Source organism: Pinus tabuliformis, chromosome J (genome assembly GCF_031772625.1).
Source record: "Pinus tabuliformis cultivar Carrire ecotype Pingquan chromosome J, CPIR1, whole genome shotgun sequence".
In the NCBI taxonomy this organism is placed as follows: Eukaryota; Viridiplantae; Streptophyta; class Pinopsida; order Pinales; family Pinaceae; genus Pinus; species Pinus tabuliformis.
In genome coordinates, this window is record NC_142295.1 from 1,524,098,188 (window position 1) to 1,524,120,425 (window position 22,238).

General features: G+C 36.4%; 1 protein-coding gene across 2 annotated transcripts in view; it reads left to right on the forward strand.

Moving 5' to 3' along the window:
- Positions 1-21,425, forward strand: part of LOC149233296 (ADP-ribosylation factor GTPase-activating protein AGD3-like) — a 234,193-nt gene extending 212,768 nt beyond the window's left edge. For both annotated transcript variants that reach the window (XM_089379727.1, XM_089379728.1), the window contains 2 exons: positions 20,144-20,631; positions 20,763-21,425. In XM_089379727.1, the coding sequence (XP_089235853.1) occupies positions 20,144-20,631; positions 20,763-20,880 (606 nt within the window). In that variant the 3' untranslated portion in view covers positions 20,881-21,425. The remainder of the gene's footprint in view (positions 1-20,143; positions 20,632-20,762) is intronic.
- The last annotated feature ends 813 nt before the right edge of the window (positions 21,426-22,238 follow it).

The window sequence follows — 22,238 nt, forward strand, 5'->3', positions numbered from 1 at the left end:
TTCAATCAATCTTATCGTATAATAATAATACAAGTGAAGGGGGATTTTTATTCATGGAAATATATATAAAGTGATTTCTATATATATTTATTTACTTTTTATAAAAATATTAAAAAAAGGGGAGGTATTTTATTATATATATATATATATATATATATATATATAAAAGAATAAGAAAGTTATTAAAAGTACCACTTGAAGACAAGGAATTACTAAGTGAAATATATATAAAGGTTTAAAAGATTAAAAAGAAAAAAAGTGATCAATTCATTAAAGTGATCGAGAAAAGATTATAATTTTGACAAAAGGTAAATTTTGAATCAACCATTGAAGAGAAAAAAATGGAGGCCAGTAATGAAGGAAAATTTCCAGAAACTTCATGTAATTATGTTTCAGTGCTATTTAGAATTAAAGGGTCTATTGTGGGAAAAGATGTCACTATTGTTATCTCCCCTGCCGAAGATAAAAATTATATAACGCATGAAATCACAAACCAGTTAGTGATTCCAAAGTCAAATATAATTGAAAAATTACACTGTTTTGGCAACAAAAAATATGACATAACCAATTTACAGTTAAACATTGAAGATTATACAACTATTTTGCAATTCTCAGTTCAAACACTATGGAGCAATCAAGGTGACATTATTTTGGGTTTGCCATGGATGGAAACCCTTGGTTCCTTCATCCTGAATAGGAAAAATAAGTTTTTAACATTTTCCTACATGAACAAGAAAATAACACTCTAGGATGTTAATTATGTTTCAGTGCTATTTAGAATTAAAGGGTCTATTGCGGGAAAATATGTCACTATTGCTATCTCCACTGCCGAAGATAAAAATTATATAACACATGAAATTGCAAACTAGTTAGTGATTTCAGAGTCAAATATAATTGAAAAATTACACTGTTTTGGCAACAAAAAATATGACATAACCAATTTACAGTGAAACATTGAAGATGATACAACTATTTCACAATTCTCAGTTCAAACACTATGGAGCAATCAAGCTGACATTATTTTGGGTTCGCCATGGATGGAAACCCTTGGTTTCTTCATCCTGAATAGGAAAAGAAGTTTTTAACGTTTTCCTACAGGAACAATAAAATAACACTCTAGGATGTTAATTATGTTTCAGTGCTATTTAGAATTAAAGGGTCTATTGCGAGAAAAGATGTCACTATTGCTATCTCCCCTGTCGAAGATAAAATTTATATAACGCATGAAATCGCAAACCAATTAGTGATTCCAGTGTCAAATATAATTGAAAAATTACACTGTTATGGCAACAAAAAATATGACATAACCAATTTACAATTAAACATTGAAGATTATACAACTATTTCACAATTCTCAGTTCAAACACTATGGAGCAATCAAAGTGACATTATTCTGGGTTTTCCATGGATGGAAACCCTTGGTTCCTTCATCCTGAATATGCAAAAGAAGTTTTTAACATGTTCTTACAAGAACAAGAAAATAACACTCCAGGTTGTTACTCTGAAACCAAATTCAGTAACACTAGAGGACATACAAGATATTTCAAAAATAATTTCTCAAGAAGGTAAATAAGTAATACAAAACTTGCAAAGAGAAATAGACAAGATCACCATGACAAAAAGGAAGAAGTTTCTCGGCTTAAAGACCATAGTGAAAAATCACTGACACAAATTAAAAAGATTAAGAAGGACAAGAAGTCATTAGAAAACAAGGTACAACAACTTATCGAGAATGAAACATCAAATGTAGAAATTTTGGTTGACGAAAAAACAACAAATACTAATTCCATCAATATCACAACTCTAAAAAAGGACAAGCTAGGTGAAGTAGAGATGTGCTTAGAAATTGCAGTTCTAGCAACAAAAGATTCAAGTGAAGATCCATAAATTAACCATGCAACTTCCATAGCTAAAGGAAATCAGATACTTCAAATAAAGCAAGAAAACGACACAAACAAGATAAAGGAAAATCAAATCAACAGAATTCCTTATCGACACCCGAATCATGAGAGTAGACAACTCAATCAAGCTATGTATTTAGTGTTGATTTCTGGTCGCATCGGTTGTGCTTTAAGTCTCAAATTTTGCAGGGAGGCTTGGGTACATGTATTCCTAAGAACCCAGAAAGCATTTTGGGAAATTCCACCCAGAAACAATTTTATTAAAATAAATTATTATTTTAAAGGGACCCTAAGTCTAAACTTAGGAAAATAAAATAATTAAAGTTAATTAATATAAATTGTGGGTGTAAATTATAGAAGACGACGAAGATCAAGCAGAAATGATCTTAGCCATTGATTAGCTTCTAATTTGGGCCGTTGGATGTCAACGAAGAGATTATTTAAGGAGGTTTGAGGGTCATTTGGAAAACACACCAAGAGAGATCAAGAAGATCGAATTTCTCAGAGAGGGCAGCACAGCAGTTGCTAGAGGAGTGATCGAAGAGATCTCTTGCAGTGAGAGGCAATGAGTATCCTGAAGAAAGAAGTTTTCCTGGGCCGGAGAGTGCAAGGCAGAGAGGGCAGAACGATGTCCAGAGAGAGGGAGACACTAGCCCATGCAGAGATGACGCAGTGGCAGTGCACGCCTTAGAGGGAGATCGAATTCTTGTTGAGGAAATTGAGTTTCAGAAGTTGGTTGCTAGGGTGTGATATGGGGAGGCAAAGATTCGGATTTTCCAGCCAACAAAGGGTCCGAAGAAGGAGCAACGTGATACCCGACAGGGGTGATGCATGGACTGTGTGAGGCTTACACAGTTCTTTGCAGAGGGTATGCAGAGGCTCCAGTTCAATGTGATCAGGCTCATATTCTCCCAGTGACAGGGTGAGAGTACTTCACCATTCATTTTGTCCAGTTTCTCTCTATACCAGATTGCTAGTTGAGCATCCAAGAATTTTACTTAGATTTACCATTGCATAATAATAAAACTCTCAAATCTGCTACACTAGTTTTCCCATATTGGATTTTTTTGGGGACATTTGTCAAAAATAACGGTGTTATTGTGTTGTATTTTCTTTCTTGCTCAGTCTCCTGTTTCCGCATAAAAATTAATTAAGTGAAGGCTGCAGTGTATGTATTTCAATATTTTCCATAGAAAACTACAAATAACTTGTTCATTTAAATCTAACAAGTAGGGGAAATATCATTTGTTGTTGCAATAGGGATTCCGGTTTAGGAATTTTCACATTTAGAACAGAAACAATAACCTGATGTTCCGAAGAATACTAATCTCAGTGCAATCCATTCATGTGATAACAATTCATCACAAACTTTGAGTCACTGCAATATTCGACAGAAAATTAATTTAGGTTGGTCAGATCCCTTCTTAGTGCGACAATTTTGTTTGTCACTTAGAGGATTATATCAACTTGTATCAACAAAGATGACTGTTTTGAGACGAGAAGACATTCATAGCAGAAAAAAAGATTAAGCAGAAGACATTCGTAGCAAAAAAAGAGATCAAGCCCTTTCATCAACAAGCTTTTAGGACAACTTTTTGAAGGGGAAGGCAATATTATGAACATAAATTATGTAAAAATAAATAAAAATAGATAATAAATAATCATAATAATATAAATATAATAATAAATAATAAGTAAATGAACTAATGGTTAGTTAATAATGAAAAGGCATATCTTTGAGACATGCCTGTTCGTGAGAGGGTACTAACCTGACTGTATATACAAGACCCTCATTCTCCTTTGTAATCACCTTACATAAATTCTTTATACAATATACAATTTACAATTACTGCCCTACCATGGATGTCTTTGTCTACGAAGTATTTTAAATATTTCTGCCACGCATACGACTAGTGGTCGTTACATTATGTCATTGTTATGAATTTAATCACTGTTGTAACTCAAATGTAGATGGCTGTAGTATGTGAATAAGACCTGAAAACTAATCGAACAACTCACAAAATCCACTTGCATGCAATCAATATGATTCAAGATTTAATCTTTGGTGACTCAAGAATATTCTTCAATGTATTATATGATTAATTAGTGGATTTAGGCTTTAGATTTAGATTGTTTTAGTCTAAGTTACCAGAAAATGGATACGGGAACGGATACGGGTACGGGGTTTGAAACGGATACGGCAAATTTTCAAAAAATCTGGATACGATACGGCAGGAAACGGCACATAATATATATATATATATATATATATATATATATATATATATATATATATATATTAAAAATAAAAAATTCATATTACCATTCATATTTCAAAATTCAGAATCTAATTTCTAAATTATCATCTATGATCTATCATGATTCATAATCATCAATTCAAGTTTCAAGTTTCAACATATGTCATATGGCATAAACATTCATGATTCAACATTGCCATCATCTGGATCATCATTAACGATTATTATAACATTCATGATTCAAGTTTCAAACTTTCAAAATCTGGGGTTTGATTTAAAATTTTATTCATGAAACCAAGGCTCCTTCATCAAAGACAAATACTGGGCATAAGTATTATACTATTATGTGAAATATTACCCAGCATCCATCAAATGATAAATCAGCACCCCCAACAGGAATCCCTACTGTTCGAGAAACCAAGAGTGCATATCGAATCTTATGTGTTATTTTAATTTTTAGATAAAACAAGTTGTTTCCTATCATGGAAACAGAATCAATCATTATCAATTCAATCAAATTAAACAACTTTAGTTATAAGAATCAAAACAGCACACCCAATGTTAATAGTTTGATGTGATATATAGTATATACCAACCAGTCTGGCATATTTCGAAAAAGGCTAAAGCTCGAGTATAGTTTGCATTGTGCAAAGAGGAAACTGCAGAAATCTGGGCTATTGCTAACTGATTTAAAAACCTGTGTATAAATTAGCTCAATAAACAGCATATTGTTGCCCAGATTTATCCAAAAACCACAACAGGTTAACAGTGACATGCCAGGTCAGTGGATCATGGCGAACCAAGAATCTCATGCTATATGAAGGGTAACACCTGCCTCCATATGGGGGCGTGCACTCAAGCAAGTGTATGAGGACCTCAAATCTATGCCAGACTAGCTATATCCCCTAACATGGAGAGAAACCTTGTGGTGGGATAGTTTCATATTCTCATTATGTAGTCCCAAATAACACAATTCACAATGTAATTGTTTGAAATTTTCATAAAATGGATTTTCCATGGAGTCACAAGAAAAAATGCCAAAGGGAATATAAAATGAAACAATGCTTTCAGTTTGAGTTTATTCTTACTATCTTACTCTAACATAGGTAGAAACAAATGCTCGGATGCAACCATGCTAGCATCCCATGAATATGATAAAGTCTTCCCTTGTATTTGGCAATAAACCAAAACAAGGCTATTCTCAAGACATTGAACTTTGAAGACACACGTTTGGGTCCAATATTTGTTATATCGACAATCATGTACTAAAAACTTGGAGAAATCTAAATGTAATGGCAGCAAACTCAGCCAGAAAACAGCTAATGCAGCCCTGAGTCTTGGAAATCACCGGCGGGTTATTAAATGGGACTTGTTATTTAATACTGTGTACAGTGAATTTATACCTTTCAGACTTTAATTCAGCTTCATATATATACTCAATTATCTTTCTATGTATACCACTGCTTCATACATTCGTGATAAAATTGGTCCTTTATCTATCACAAGCAATAGAATGTGTTAACCAATCATTACGATGTAAGCCTCTAAGGAGGAGAAGCGAGCCATATACAAATATAAGGCACAAAGTCATTGTTCTTACGCAGAGATATGTTTTTGTATACGAGCCGTAAGGTTTAGTACTGTAATATATGAAAACCAAAACGGAAACCAAAACCAAAACGTTTCGTCCAGACTGAGAAAGGTTAACTATTAACTAACCTCACGACTCACGAGTCACACTGCACAGTGCACAGGCTCACCGGAACTTGGAAGGCGGAAGTAAAGTTTAAACTGTAACTACAGCTGTTGACTTCAGCAGCAAATGGCGGCAGCGGCGGCAACACTCCGGAACACTGGAACAGGAACTCAGCGGCGGCAGCGGGGGCAGCGGCGACAAACTCAGCGTTTACGCTTTAGGGTAAATGAATAATGAACATACATGTAACATAAGTTATAACCCGTCGGTAAAAAATGTATAAAAGGTAAAAAACACACAAAATCCGTTCCCGGCGGCTGAGAAGCAAAACGTTTTGGTTTTTCGTTAAAACGTTTGCAGATTTTTTAATACGTTTTCAAATATCCGAAATACGGATCCGCAAACTCTGAAACGTATCAAGTTTTCGCTGAATGGGAGGGTTTTCAGGTAAAAACGCCTGGAAAACGGCTTTGAAAATCTGGAAACGTATTTGCATCCCCAAAAACGTATTTCCTGCGTTTTTTTTCCGTTTCAACGCCTGATACGTATCAGATCCGGAAAACGGCGTTTTTGCCCTGTAGGGAGCCGTGCTGTAATAAAATGATTCAGATTTTACATAACAAAACAAGGAGGAAAATATGGAGAAAGAGAGCAAACCCTTGGGCCTAATGGCTTAGTTTAATGACTAGTTGTCGCCAATGGCCCGCAACACAAATTTGTCAACTAAAAGCCAACGGATTAGCCCTCTTATGATTGGAACTAGGGCATTAATGGCTGGTTGAGGCTTTGAATGGCACTTGTGGCCCTTGAAACCCTAGCCCAAGAGGCTAGTAGATCTTCAAAACCAATTGTTAGCCAAATATACCCAAACTCTCAATTTAAATTACTAGGAAGCAATGCCAAATAATATTCAATGATGCCACAAGCTTGCAATCACAAAAATTTGCTAAAATATAGTTGCAAACCCCCACAAAACCCCAACGATGGAAGGGAAAAGACCAATAAGGTCTGTGGCCAGGGATAAAAAGGCCCCTAAGGCTCGCGGCTAGGGCCTAAAGGCCCTAGTAGGGTAGCTGCTAGCCCTAAAGGGCTTGTGCTTAGGAGAGAAAGCCCCTTACGGGCTGTGGCCTAGTCCTAAAGGGCTGCCGCTATGGAGAAAAGCCCTAAAAGGGCTGCGGCTTAGGCTGAAGTGGAGGGCTGAAGCCTCCTTTAGGCTGGATGGCTCCTCTAGAGGGGGGGCGAGAGGTTGGAGAGAGCCGTAGAGGCTCATGACTAGGCCAAGAAGGTTGGACGACTTCCCCATGGGTTTAAATTTTTTTCCAGGGACCTGCAAATGAAATTTTCTCAACGAAACTACTGCAAGAATGCTGAATGCTGAGCCTGCAAAATTGATTGAGACTAGATCTTAGCCTCGAGGGCCTAGATTTAGCTCAAAAACCCCTGCAAAATTTTTCTCAATCACCTTGAAGCTCACCTGCACAAATGAATCAAAGAATTCCCAAGCCCCAGATATATATACAAAAAATGAAACCTCAAAATAAAACACCGAGTGCTACAAAACGAAATAGATTAGAAATAATCCACAAATTTTATTTTACAAATTATTTACAAAATATTTACAAATATACAATGTTTTGCAAATTAAAATTTTGGAGAATTTTTTTGAATAATAGCAGTGGATAAATGTATTTTTCGAAAAATTAGAATATTGGCCACAAACCCTTCTGCAAAATTAAAATACCATATAGAAATCCTAGAGCCCAAACATAGTCGGCTCTTTCCCACAGTCTGTGAACTTGGAGCCCAAGGGCTAGTGTAATAGCAGATCTTTATAATTTTTCTCAAGTGAAATCATTAGATCATATGGTGAATTAGATTACCTAAGATAAAAAAATATATTTTTTCCAATAGAATGCTCTTATCATCGACAAATGAAATAACAATTCATACAAACCATTTAACGCAATATAGGATGGCACACAACTAGCACATACCACAGATCAATGGAAGAAGAACACCATGAATTGAACCTCAATAAACTTCTTCTTCAAATGGATCCAAGCTATAACCAACAGGCTATCAGATGGTCAACGTTGAATTGTTCTTCACTCCTTTGTTTGATTATTAGGAATTCTCTTATGTAGATGTATGATTATAGGTTCGAGTGATCCAAGCTTTTGTAGGGAAGCGTGGCTATAGAAGTGTAGGGAAGTGTGGTTGTGGAAACTCCACGAAGGAAAATGGAACAATGAGGTAAGCAGTATCGGAGGGTGATCCGATCACAACAGATTCGGACGGCGGCACAGAGGCGACGTACTGTGGTGCAGTGCGAGCTGGGCAGGACGACAACTGCTTGCGATTCAGTTTGTGGCAATGTCGTATTGTTGGAGCTCGTAACAACGTCTCCTGTCAAGCGACAATTGTGCGTTGGCAACGACTGGTTGTCAGGGTCAGGCAAACAGGCGACTGTGCAGCCTACGACAGTTTACTAGCGAGGTAAGTGTTTTTATTTATTTTTTAAATAAATCTTTTCTAATTTTTTTTTAATAATTTTTTTTCTTTTTATATTGACTCCTCTTTTTTTTATAATTTTTTTCCCTATAATTTTTTTAAATGATTTATTTTTTTAATTAATTAATTTTTTTATTTTATTTTATTTTTTTTAATTTTTACATTTTTAATTTGTATGTATATTTTTTAATATTTTTATAAATATAATTTTTTTAATTTTTAATTTTTAATTTTTTATTGAAATATTTAAACTCTTTTTTTTTGAATGGCCAAAGACCTGACAGCAATATGGAGAATCTCCATGAACTTTTGTAGTGAAACGCTTTGATTGCGATAGCAATGAAGTTTGACAAAGAGTCACTGGCTAAAGGCTGGATCAGACTAGCTCTGTGCAGCGGTTGAGCGGCCAAAGAATTGAATAGCTCTGATACCAATGTAACAAACAAAGTTCGTACTTAAGTTAAATACTCTAGAAGACTCGGAATATGTAGATCCCTATTGAGGATACAAGAATATATATTAAAATGTATAAATGAGAATATGATATTACAAATGAGAGTGAGGGCCTGCTTATATACCCTAGGCAGGTATCTCTTCATGGAAGGTCATGTCTCATTTAGACATGCCTCTTCAGTACTTTTACTAATAAATTAATCAATATTAAAAATATCATCATTATTTATATTTATATTATTTATTTATTTATATATATATATATTATTCATAACAAGACCATTGTACCATATAATCCTGAACAAAATGGTTTGGTAGAAAGAAAAAATAGAACTCATGCTACATGATCAAAATGTGCCAAAGTACCTATGGGGAGAAGCTGCCAAAACTGTCGTATATGTACAAAACATGACTCCTCATCGAGCATTATATGACAAGACTCCTGAAGAAGTATTCACAGGCAAGAAACCTGATGTCAATCATTTAAGGATCTTTTGCTGTCTTGTTTATTTTCATGTACCAAAGAAAAGAGGAACAAGCTTGAGGCTTCAGGTAAAAAAGGTATGTTTGTGGGCTATTGTGAAGATTCTAAAGCATTTAGAATTTATGTACCTGGTCAAAGAACAATAGACTTCAACAGAGATGTAACATTTGATGAAGATGCAACTCTTGAAAAAGTAAGAATTAACCATCCTTCTCTCTCTTCTAAAGATACAAATGATGATGTGGATCCCTCTACCCATGAACCTGATCATGAGGATGTAGATGAACCTGTTGAACCTATGGATCTGTTAAATCCTCCTCCATATAGGAAAAGGCCTCTATGGCTTCTTGATACTCTACAGGATGCTGAAAAACATACTGCTATGAGTTCTATCATACAGAGTGAACCTCAATCATTTGAAGAAGTAGAAAAGCACCAAGTATGGAAGGATGCCATGGCAGAAGAATATGAAGCCATTATGCAAAATGATGTATGCGAAGTTTTTTGTAGACCTCAGGGAAAATCAATTGTGACTTCAAAGTGGCTGTTCAAAATAAAAGATGGCATCGATGGCAGTATTGAAAAATATAAAGCAAGGTTTGTGGCTCGAGGATTCTCTCAGAAAGAGGGAATTGATTGTGAAGACATATTATTACCACCATTCGCTCTATTATTGCTTTAGCCACTAGTCAAGGGTGGACTCTCCATTAGATGGATGTCAATACAACTTTTCTTCATGGTGCTCTTTAGGAGGAAGTATATGTTGAACAACCTCAAGGCTTTGAAATACATGAAAAAAACCCATGTATGCAGATTGAATAAAGCACTCTATGGCTTAAAGCAAGCCCCCAGGGCTTGGTATTCTCTCATTGACAACTACTTTGTAAAGTTGGGATTCACGAGGAGCAGTGTTGATCCAAACCTTTACTTCAAAGTTGTACAAGGTATGCCTTTGATTTTGGTATTATATGTTGACGATCTGTTTTTGACAGGTAATGAACTTCTTATGATTCAATGTAAGAGGGAGCTTGCCTCTGAATTTGAAATGAAAGACGTTGGGATGATGCACTTCTTTTTGGGCCTGGAGGTCTGACAAAGACTTGGCGAAATTATTCTGCCAATAAAAGTATGTTGTAAATCTATTGGAAATGTTTGGAATGGTAGAGTGCAAATCCATGAGCACTCCCATGGAGATGAACTTCAAGAAACTCTGTGGTGATGAAGCTGGACCTGATTTATCTAATCCATCTGAGTATCGTCAGTTGATTGGAGCATTGATGTTTCTAGTAAACACTTCTCCTGATATTTGCTAAGTTGTAAACACCTTGAGTCAATTCATGACCAAGCCTTCACATAATCATTGGGTTGTTGCTAAGCATGTGCTTAGATATTTGCATGGGACAATTAATTTTAGTCTTCACTCTTGGCAACATAAAGTTGCATGGTTATGCTGATGTTGATTGGGCAAGCAACATTGTGGACAAAAAAAGCACTTCAGGATGTTGTTTTAGTTTGGGATCTGCCATGATCTCTTGGATGAGTAGGAAATAGAAATCAGTTGCTCTCAGTTCCGTAGAAGTTGAGTATATTGCTGCTAGCTTAGCTATTTGTGAAGTTATCTGGTTAAGAAAACTCTTTGGAGAGTTATTTGAGCAAGTCTTGGATACTACAGTGATATTCTATGATAATATGAGTGGGATCCGATTGTCTGAGAATCTCGTATTTCATGATAGATCCAAGCACATTGAAATCAAATATCATTTCATTTGAGACATGGTATAGAGAGGAGCAGTGAGACTCCACCATATTTAGACTAATGAGTAGATTGATGATACACTTAACAAAGCATTACCGAAGAAGAAATTTCTAGTCTTAAGAGATATGCTTGGATTAAGAGATGTACCTCTTTCGGGTTCGGGACCCGACTGATCAAGAACACTGAGATGTGTGCTCTTTCCCTTTGATTGAGCTCCTAGGGATGAGGAATTGAGCTAGTGAGCTCCTGGGGATGAGGGACCTCCAATCAGGGGTATGCCCCAGTGATGCATCTTGTTTCCCACCCATCTGGCCAATGGGTGCTGGTTACTTGAGATCAGATGGTGATCCTTACCAGTCATGGTAAGTTGTATCTCGCTCAAGTTCAAAGATGCTAGTGTTCTTGAACAACATAGATGCTGGTGTTCTTGAAAAACATGTATTCTTAGCTTTTGAGTTGAGCTATTTTGGCTTTATTGATGGAAATTCATCTTAGTTGAGAGGGAGTGTCGAATTTTTGAGCAACTAGGGAGAAATTTCCCTAGAAATCACTTTATGTGGTTAACCCCTTTCACCCTTGAAGAGCAAATTTTTTTTCATAAGAGTAAAAGTTATTTCAAAAGTATTTTATGAAGCAATTAGACATGTGCAAAATAAAATCACTTAAGTTATCTAATTCAAATGGATCACTTTGGGAGCTTCCAAAACACCTAAAGCCTTCATTTGCAACACATCGAGTTCTCTCTCTCGCTTTGGTGATCTAGCTCTCGTATTGGTGATCAATGCCTCTCATCAGTGATTTATCTCTCTTATTATCAGTAGCAGATCTATTGCATATTTGCGAATCTCTTATCATCACTGGCATATCTCTTATTATCAGTAGCATATCTCTTATTATCAATAACAGATCTATTGCAAATTTGCAGATCCCTTATCATCATTGAAAGATCTCTTATTATTAGTAGTAGTTCTCTTATTCTCAATAGTATATCTATTGCAGATTTGTAGATCTCTTATCATCATTGATAAATCTCTTATTATCATTTGCAGATATCTTATTAGTAGCAGATATATTGCAGATTTGCAGATCTCTTATCATCATTGGCAAATCTATTGTTTGGCAGATCTATTATCTGATAGATCTATTGTTTGACAAATCTATTATCTGGCAGATCTATTGTTTGGCAGATCTATTGATAGATCTCAAAACTCTCGTTCAACTCTTGCACCAGTGGTTTTTGTTCTTGTTAATGCTCTCGCTGTTGAGAAGTATTATTGCAGTTGGTATTGCTCTCACACCGAAAGTATTTAGCTCTTGTATTGATCGCGCTCTAAAGATATTCTATTCTTGATGCTTTCGCACCAGAGTTTGATTGTTGGTATATTGCACCGACTTCAGTAGCATTCTGATCTTGCATTTGGCGAATATTGCTCTCAATGTTTAGCTCTCGTACTTGTGCATTTTGTTCACGCACTTGTGTTTAATGCTCTTGTTTTGGAAGCCTTTGGAGGCTTGTGGTGGTATTTTGAAGCTGTCATATTGAAAAGGGTTGTTACCACTGTCATCTGTAAAAGGAGTTTTGTACGCGCTGATTATGTATCTGTCTTGAACATTTGAAGACAATCTATTAGGACATTTTAAAAAGAGTTCCCCCCCATAGTGGGGTTTTTCCCTGGTCTTGGACCAAACCTTGTGTCTCATTGTTCATTCACTGTCTTCTATGGTTTATGATCTCAGAAATTAAATTTTAAATCTGCAAAATTTAATGAGATGTATGTGGAGATTCATGGATACGATGTGAGCCTGATGGGCTTGATGTATTTAAAGAATCTGGTTGTGGAGTCACCTCATTATTCTAATGTAGTTGATCAGTTGTAATATTCAAGTTTTGACAGAGAAAGTTCAGTGCCACCATTGCTTCATTATGATTTTGATCAACCTTATTTGTAAGGGCTGCATGTTCTATTTTAAATTCATTATGATTTTGCTCGAGTTGACTCTTTATACATTTTATTGTGCCCTGGAGCTCCTTAATTTCTTCAACATGTCCAGTGAATTTATTCTCAAGATCTATCAATTTCCTAATTAAAATTGTTCATCGTCATTGATGAAGACATTGATCGAGTATGTGGTGGTGTATATTTATCCAACTTAATTTCCTTCATTGACCCTAATATATATATATATATATATAAATTTATTTTATATATATGATAATTTAATTAACTATATAATTAATCATAAATATTATTAATTATATAATTAATTAAAAGACTACACATATAACTATTAACATTTGAACTAAAAGTGTGACTTTAATAACCTACGGACATAGAATCCAGAATGAACAATGGTCAACGGGAGATGTGCGACGGTTAGAAAGGGACGACCAGGAAGGAAACAAGACAACAAAGGATAGAGTGACTATGACCGTTGGGTACAAGGATAATACAGAAAAAGGCGGCAGGGACTATTGAAATGAAATGATATTTTAAGGTCCATGAGACTAAAAATAGTCTATGAGACCATTAGTTCCTTGTTTTTCACTCTTTGCAATTCAGTGCTTTTCCTATTCAAATTGATGATGAGCTGACCCAACCTTCCAACAATGTCCTTGCTAAAATGCCAAGAAATTGATGCTAACATGTTCTCATAACTTTCTCTGATGTCTTTGAATGCATCACATTCCAAAATGAAATGCTTTTCTGATTCCACAGCCCTAGACATGCAAAATGTACACACCCGTGCTTCCCAAGCTTCTTTAGGTCTTTTCCATCATCCTGTTTCACACTGAAGTTGATGTGAGTTGGTCCTTAATTGAGCAATAAGAACCTTTGCCCTCCACGAAATGCTAGCTCCAATGAACTCTTTTTGTTGTAAATCACACGTAGGGTTGAATTCCTTAATGTAATATTTCTTCTTTCTACCCAACTCTTTTCCCCATATCTTTTTACGAATCTTCTCCATAACAAATTCCTTTAGCTCCTTGCTATTTGTGGGACAGGCATTGAGGTAGATATTCCATTTTTGCATCCATGTTAGTTTTGTTTCATCCATGTTTTTTTTTCTTTCACTGATGCCTTCATTGAAGATAACATTAGGCCATCTACCTACTCTTATTTGTTCAATTCTTTTTAGGTATCTTATGAGCCGCACCATAGCGATTGCTTCAATGGAAGTTGCTCCTGTTTCACTCAACATTATCTCATAAGGTACCAAACTTTTTATTTTGAACTTGCTCATGATCAAGCGTTTTTGGATTTTCTCAATTCGTTTCCATTTTGAGACGGGAGTGCTGCTAGCCCACAATTCACACCCATATAGCATCACTGGACAAACTAGGAGTCCAAAAAGCACTTTAATCGTTTTCCAATCCCATAACTCTGCCTCTCTACATTTGTTTTGAAGAGCATATAATGCTTTCCACCCTCCTAAAATTCTCTTCTTTCTACAGTCCTCCCAATTGAGTTTGTTGTTGAAATCAATCCCAAGGTACTTGTATTCATTTACTTCTTCAAGAATGTTGTCTTCAAAGAAGAAAGTATGATGGCTCTGCTTCCTTTTATTAGAAAAAATCATTATTTTGGTCTTGCTAGTATTGACTTGCATCCCCACTGCTCTACAAAAATGTTCAAGGGCATATAAGTGCATTTGCAATCCATGGGCCGATTTAGAAATCAACACAATATCATCAGCATATAAAAGAAGCTTTATCACAAACTCCCCCTACCGAACACCATCTCCACCTTGCAGATTTAGCCACTCTTCCAATTTATCAATATATAGACCAAAAAGAGTGGGGGATAGAGGGCAACCTTGCTTGACTCCAATGTCACTTCTAAAGCTTTCTGAAATACCTGATGAGGTTCTAATTTTGACTTTCACTTCATAAAGTCTATGGACAACGGCTCTATAATGCACAGGAATTTCAAGTTCTTCCATTCTACGCCACAACTTATCCCTAGGGACCGTGTCAAATGATTTTTTAAAGTTAACAAAGTAGCAAAATACTTCTTCTTTGTCCTCCCAAACCTTTTCAATAATGTGTCTCAACGTGATGCCATGATCCACTATCGAATGTTTCGGCCTAAAACCCGCTTGTCCTCTTGCCCTCTTTTCTTTTAGTTCTGCCCACTTGCTAATTCTGTCTTCTACCATGGTGCCAAAAATCTTTGAAAACAAAGGATTAATCATAATTGTTCTATAGTTGGATGGATTATTAATGTCTCCACTTTTAAAAAGGGGTATTGCTAGGCTAGTTGTCCAGTCTCTTGGGAATCCTTCCTGAATGATGTTGTTGAATATTTTCATGATGTGCGGTGCAAAAGCGTTCATTCCCCATTTTAGATACTCTGCTTGAAGTTCAACCAAGACCTTTGCCTTTCCTGTTTTCAACTTCTTAATTCCATTCTCCACCTCCTGTAATGTGAAGAGCTTTGAATTTGTGTTGATCCTAGGGGGGACTCCGCCTCAGATTCTTTCTCATAGAGTTGCCTTGCATATTCAAACCATTGATTGGTTGTAATATTATTTTCAATTTGCTTCTTCCTTGGTTGTAGTTCCTGCCAGAAAAGTTTTGGATTATTCTTGCTTAAATATATTAACTCTTCTCTCCTTGTTTGCATGAACTCGTCTTTTTTCCTTTTTAGTATCTGCTTATATAACTTTACATTCATATTCTCTTTTCCTGCCTTTTTCAAGGTTGTCCTTGCCATTTTGCATTCCTCATCAAACCAAGCATTTACAGGGAAACAATTTGATTCTGATTTCCTATTTTTTGCTCTTTTGCACTTCTCAAGTGCACTTTGGATTATATTTGTTAACTCATGGCTGCTGAAGCGTTTGAAACTAGTTTTCTCCTTTTGAATTAATCTCTCTAACATTGTCTTGAAGATAGTACCATTTTCTTGTGTTAGAAGAATTTTGCCCCTTGATAGTGATTGTCGAGAGCATTGGGTTTTCCTCTTATGCTGCCTTTCTTCCAACCATGATAACCTTATAAAAATTAGGTTATGGTCTGATTTTAAGTCCCAAATATGCTCTCCAGTACTGACTTCATCTATCTTTTCTATTAAGCTTTGTGAACACATCACATAGTCAACGACACTTGCCCCATTGTATGTGTTGCAAGTGAAGTTCCCAGACCTTTTCCATCTATCTAGACCATTGCAAATAATTAAGTTGAAAGCCCCACACAGTGTAAGCAACTCATCTCCAAAATGATTGCTAACTTTGTCATCTTCTGAACACCTCATCCATTGGGGATTCTCCTCTTCAATGAGCTAAATAGGATTGTTATCCTCTTTGCAACAAAGGATGCTAGCTTGATTATTTGTTGTTCTAGCATTGAAATCTCCCACTAAAAGAACTTCTCCCTGCTGAGAGTACACGACAATATCTTGTTTTAAAGCTGCATATGGATCCTTGCTGTCAAGCCCCTTATTTTTGTAAGTTTTTGAGACTTGAGGGGCAAAATAGCATGCTGCAATTCTTATGTGATTCTCATTCTCTGATATTTTCAACCATAAATATTGTTTATTTGCATCTTATTTAATTAACTGAATGTGATGACCACCTTTTTTCTTTCACTAAAACTAGTATTCCCCCATACCTTTTGCCATTTTTTGCTACCTTGTTCCAAACTGCCAACTTCAAATAACCATCAAACACAGGAGTTTTGCAACCATCATGCTCATGAGTTTTCGTGAGACAAATTATGTCTCTACCTTCCGCAATAGGCCCTAACCCAGGTCCCCTCCTCGAAGGGTAACCTCTACAATTCCAACAAACTAAACTTAGGTAGACCTGGGTAGGATTTGACTGCTACGTAGTTTGGCACATAAGAATCAAATTTGAGTCTTCACCCATTTTTGTCCATGTTCTTCTTGTTGTTTTCGTCTCTATTATTGAATTCTCTGTTTTTTTGTCTATTGTCAGCTTGCTGCCCTGATTTGCCTAGAGGCCCAAACACTGCAATAACGAATTTCCCATTGTACAACCATGCCCTTTTCCCTTCATTTCTTGCTGTTCTAATTTTTTCCACTTCATCCCTTCTCTCCTCTTGTTGTTTTTTGGTTAAATCTTCATTGAGGAAGAAGTATGAGCCTTTCAAGAGTTTCTTTTTGCCCAAAAGCTGTCATTTTTCTTGTACGCTTGCCATGGTGACTTTTATGGGTCGAGGCCTCTCTTCACATATCCTCCCAACCCTTCTTGCTTGGCAAATTTGCCCTTTCCAATGTAGTTTCTCTTTCAGAAAGTCTCTTGTCAAATTGAGAGTACTTTCATTCTTCCCATAATCTCTTATTCCCCTGATAATAAAGTTTGATTTTCTGTCATGTCTTTCTTTTTGTTCTATTTCCCGTGCTCTGCGATCACTTGCATCTTCTTCCTCTGTCCTTATGTAACCATTAGTGTCTTCAGCTCTATCTTTTATTTTTTTTGGACCATATTTTCCACTGTTCATTTTTTCCTTCCCTTTGGAAATCTCTGTTTGCTGAGATACTTGTGTATCTACCTGAGTTTGTTTAGAAATTATCACATCTTTGTTTGCTGTTATTACTTCTTTCATATTTTGCCATTCTTGTTTTCCTGTCTCTAGAGCCTCTTGTAACATTGTTACATGTTCTTTTAAAATTCTATTACCTTCCATTAGACATTGGTTTGCAACTGTGATCTCTGAAATTTTGCGGTCTCTTTCCTATTCTCTGGCTTCCAAAATCTCCAGCTTTGTTTTGACCTTCATCAGTTCTTGGACATATAGATCTCATGACCAAGTAAGAGGTGTAGATGTGGGACTATAAATGATTGATTCTTCTTTATTTTTGTTTCTCTTATTTATTTTCTTTTTCTTTTTCTTGATCTTGATTGGTTTTCTTCTCATTTGTCCCCATTTAAGGCAAGCAATCTTACGCCTTAAAATGCCCTCATATTGCTTTGCGTTTACCCAAATCCACCTTCCTGTTTTGTTTGTTGAAGCAATTTTGACTTGACCCAAATGATTTGTTTCCACAAAATCTGAAATTTCCTTGCTCTTTACGCCTTGGCTCTTCTGAGCATTTTCCATGTTCTGAACGTTTACTTATTTAGAAGTTAATTGCCTCACTGCTCTGTGCTCACGAAACCCTATTCTGTTCACGCTGCTTGTCCACTGTGCTCACAAAACCCTGTCCTCTGCTTGCCCACCTGTTCACTCTGCCTGTTCATGCTGCCTTCCTGTTTACGCCTTTCGTACAATGAGGTGCACATCATGAATAAAACTGAATTCCCACAATCTACAAATTGGTTCAGAATCCTTAACAGGGCCTTCCAATCTCTTGTGTTTTTTACTGTTTTATGACCTCACTGTACCTGCGAGGGAATACCCCCTCAATTGCGCCACCTCCCGCCCAGAAATCAATAACAGGAGAACTAGCCCTTGTAAGCTAGAGCAGCTAAGGCTTGCGGTATGTATTTTCGAAACATTAACCAGGAGGTCTATGCATAGCCATTAACAGCCACCAGAAGGGCCGGTCTCATATAAATTTGTTGATCAAGTGAAGAAAAGGCCTGTGGCGCCATCTAAGGAATATTTTGCTTACCATTGAATTGCTTGAAGTTAGTTAAACTCTGGCAGGTTTACAGAGATTCATGGACCTGAAAATCTGATTGGAATTTCATTGACGGGGAAATGATGTGGTTGATGTGGTGGTGGTAGGTTGTGGATGGCTCACCGGCAGATGAAACAAGGGTTCACAACGGAACAGGAAAGAATGGCTTGTAAGGTTGGCAATTGCCCGAGAGCAAGGGATAGACGGACAAAACAGCGGACTGAAGACGACCAGCAACACTGAACAGACTATAGCGATGCCAGAGGACCGAGATGGCTCTTGATTCTAGATGGAGCAAAAATATTCTTACTTCATAGAAAAATAAATATATATATTGTATTAAGAATTTGAATGATGTATTTTTACAAAGAGGGCCCTGGCTTAAATAAGCCATTGGGAGCCTTTTCGAGAAAACCCAATTACATAATTACCCTGTTACATATTTTTTTTTAGTTTTTTACATAACAGATGACAAGAAACCATATCAAAATATTGTTTAAGCTGTAAAACCTCCTCAAGAATGGGATTAAGTGTGTGAATGTGACAATGCTGGAGATTTGTCACATTATAAACCAATTTATAATTACCATAGAATCGCTGAAGATTTATAGAGAATGACAATCTTTTTCAATTGCAAAAAGCTGAAGATTTGTAGAGAATGACAATCCTTTTCAATTGCAAAAAGTAGAAAGGAGAAGTAGTTTAAGGCTTAGAAGTTTTGCATAATTGTTAGTTCTCCTCCCCAGACCGCTCTGAAGTTTATAAAAATGATTTTCGTGGAGATAAAGGACAGCTCCCTGCCACAATTTCCTTTTTCTGAAGATGCTCCATCAAAATAAGCCCAAGGTTGAGATCTGTCCACCTCAGTGACAATATTCTGATGAGCATGAGAGACTTCATCAACTGGGATCATGTCATAATCTGTGACCACTTTTGCTGCTACCCGATCTGGAATAGAGGTAGCTCTGTTCCTCGCATTCCAAATGCCCCAACAGACTAATGGAGGTAAGTTTCTGAGCTGTTCAGGCGTGGCTTGCTCCCACCATTCCTTCCATGCTTTGCAGAAGGATATCCCTTGCCAAATTGAAATGTTTTCCAAAAAAAAATCATTATAGCTTTCCTCCTATCAACCTGCTTCAAATAATTACTTTTTGACTATGATATGTTTCGCCTAATATTAGTTAAAGAAACTAACGAATATACAAATTTCAATGTCAACAATGTCCACCATATATATGGATATAGGAAGCAATATGTCCTACTGAGCAATTCAAACATCAAAGAAAATTATATTTCGACTGATATTTATGATGTATGGCTTTGAGAAAATCCCACAAATTTGCAGTTTTACTTTTAGAATATCAACAGGTCCTCGACTATTGTGTTTTCTCTTTGCAGATTTCAGATTTGTTTTCTTTCGTTTGAATTATTTAATTTTAGATTTTGCAACAGAGCTAACATTGACATGCGGTTCTTCAAAAATATAAAAACTGTGCAGTATGCTGAAAAGCGGTTAGTATCAAAGGAAAAATTTGATGCGGAGTTACCACCATTGGAGTATCGTATGTGGGATGCAGTTCAAAAAAATAACAAACAAATGGTCTACCGTCTTCTTGTCATGTATGATGCAAATGTTACAACTACTTACGAGCAGTCTAAGTCAAGTAGCCTTTCCAATTTTTCGAAGGGGATTCCAACTGATTATGATATATCACAAAACAGTTATAGGGGAAACTTGCAGCTCCCAGATTCAGGAACATCAAGCCCAAGTTCAGTAGCTTACTCTGACGATTTAAGTGAAATCGAGGGTGGATTGCAAGGATGCTCATTGCTGCATCTTGCATGCCATACTGGTGATCTGGGTATGTTAGAGTTATTATTGCAGTATGGTGCAGATGTAAATGCTCAAGATTATTATGGAAGAGTGCCTCTTCATCATTGTATTTTCAAAGGGAAGAATCAGTTTGCAAAGCTGCTGATAAGAAGGTATATTAGTTTTTAGTATTTATTAGCAAATAAATTCATGATTAGATTTTATTTGTCAATAGAGAAATCTTGTACATCTTTGCTTTAAATCAATCCATAATTTAATGTGAACCTTTTCTGTGTTTTTTCAGGGGTGCAAATCCAATGATTGTTGATGGGAGAGGTAAAACACCATTACAGAGAGCAATGGAGATAGGTGCTATTACAGATGATGAGCTTTTCCTTCTCCTATCTGAACATAACAGATAATGCATAGTCTCAGTTCAAGGGTAGACAAAGAAAAGTGGCTTCTGTTCCCAAAGCCTTTTGTATTATATGGTTTGGCTGTTCATTTATTGTTGGATGTCTTGCTTTTTCATTGGAAATCTATCGGACACTTGGGAGTTGCACAAATGTGTCATGTAACCTTATTGAAATGTGCTGTGATTACTGGTGTAAACTTATTTGAAAGTATGTCTTTAGAGCTTACATCCAAGTCCAATGGATGTAATATCTTCTTTTATATGGAGTGTTTGCAGTTTCATAATTACGCTTTGCTGGGCCTGATCTTAACAGTTAAATTATCATGTTGTTTCCCGCTCTATCTGACATGAAATGCATGTCTTTCACTTGGTTATTAGGATGCCCTTGTAATTCCCCTCAAGGGACTATCAGAGCCTCTGAATTAGGGGTAGCCAAAGAAAAGTGCTTATGTTCCCAAAGCCTTGTGTATTATAGGGTTCTGCTGTTAATTTATTGTTGGATATCTTGCTCTTTCATTGGAAGTCTATCTGACACTCGAGAGTTGCTTTTAAGCATCTTGCAACAAATGTATCATGTACCCTTATTGAAATGTGGTACGAATACGGTGTAAACTTATTTGAAGGTATGTTTAGACTCTATAGAGCTTACATCAATGCCCAATGGATTTAATGCCTACTTTTATTTGGAGTGTTTGCAGTTCCATTATTACTCTTTGCTGGCCTTTATTTTAACAATTATTATGTTGTTTCGCTCCTCTATCTGACATAAAATGCACGTCTTTCACTTGGTTTTTAGGATGCCCTTGTAATTTCACCCAAGGTACTATCATAGCCTCTGAATGGGGGTATTGGGCTGATGGTTCTTAATTGTTGAAAGACTTGACTTGGCAAACTACTCACTAAAGCTGGAGTGTAAGGGTTTGACTTGGACTCTGCAAAAGCTCGGAAGCAGGAATCTGTTCAAAGCAAGGGTTGCCATTTCCTTTGTGGCGTTTATATTTAATCCCAGCAAGATTTTCCATCTGCCTATGAGTTGGACTGGAAGCAAATAGCCTGAGAGTTACTCCCAGGTACTCACGAGTTCTGACATGCCTGATTTCTTGTTGATGAGTTTAACTCACTGCCAAAATGTCAAACTTGGGCCCAAGTTAACTTGGCTTGACAGTAGGTCTGAGCATTTTTTAATTCAAGAGCACTCATAAGACTGCCAAAGAGTCAAACTGGGGAGTTAACTAGGCTCAGCTTTAGGTCTGAGCGGAGTTTAACTTGGAAGCACTCAACACTCATTTATATTTTTGAACTATGGTTATAATGGCAAAGTCTACCTTATTGTATAAATGGGAGTTGCATATGGTGATACAATAT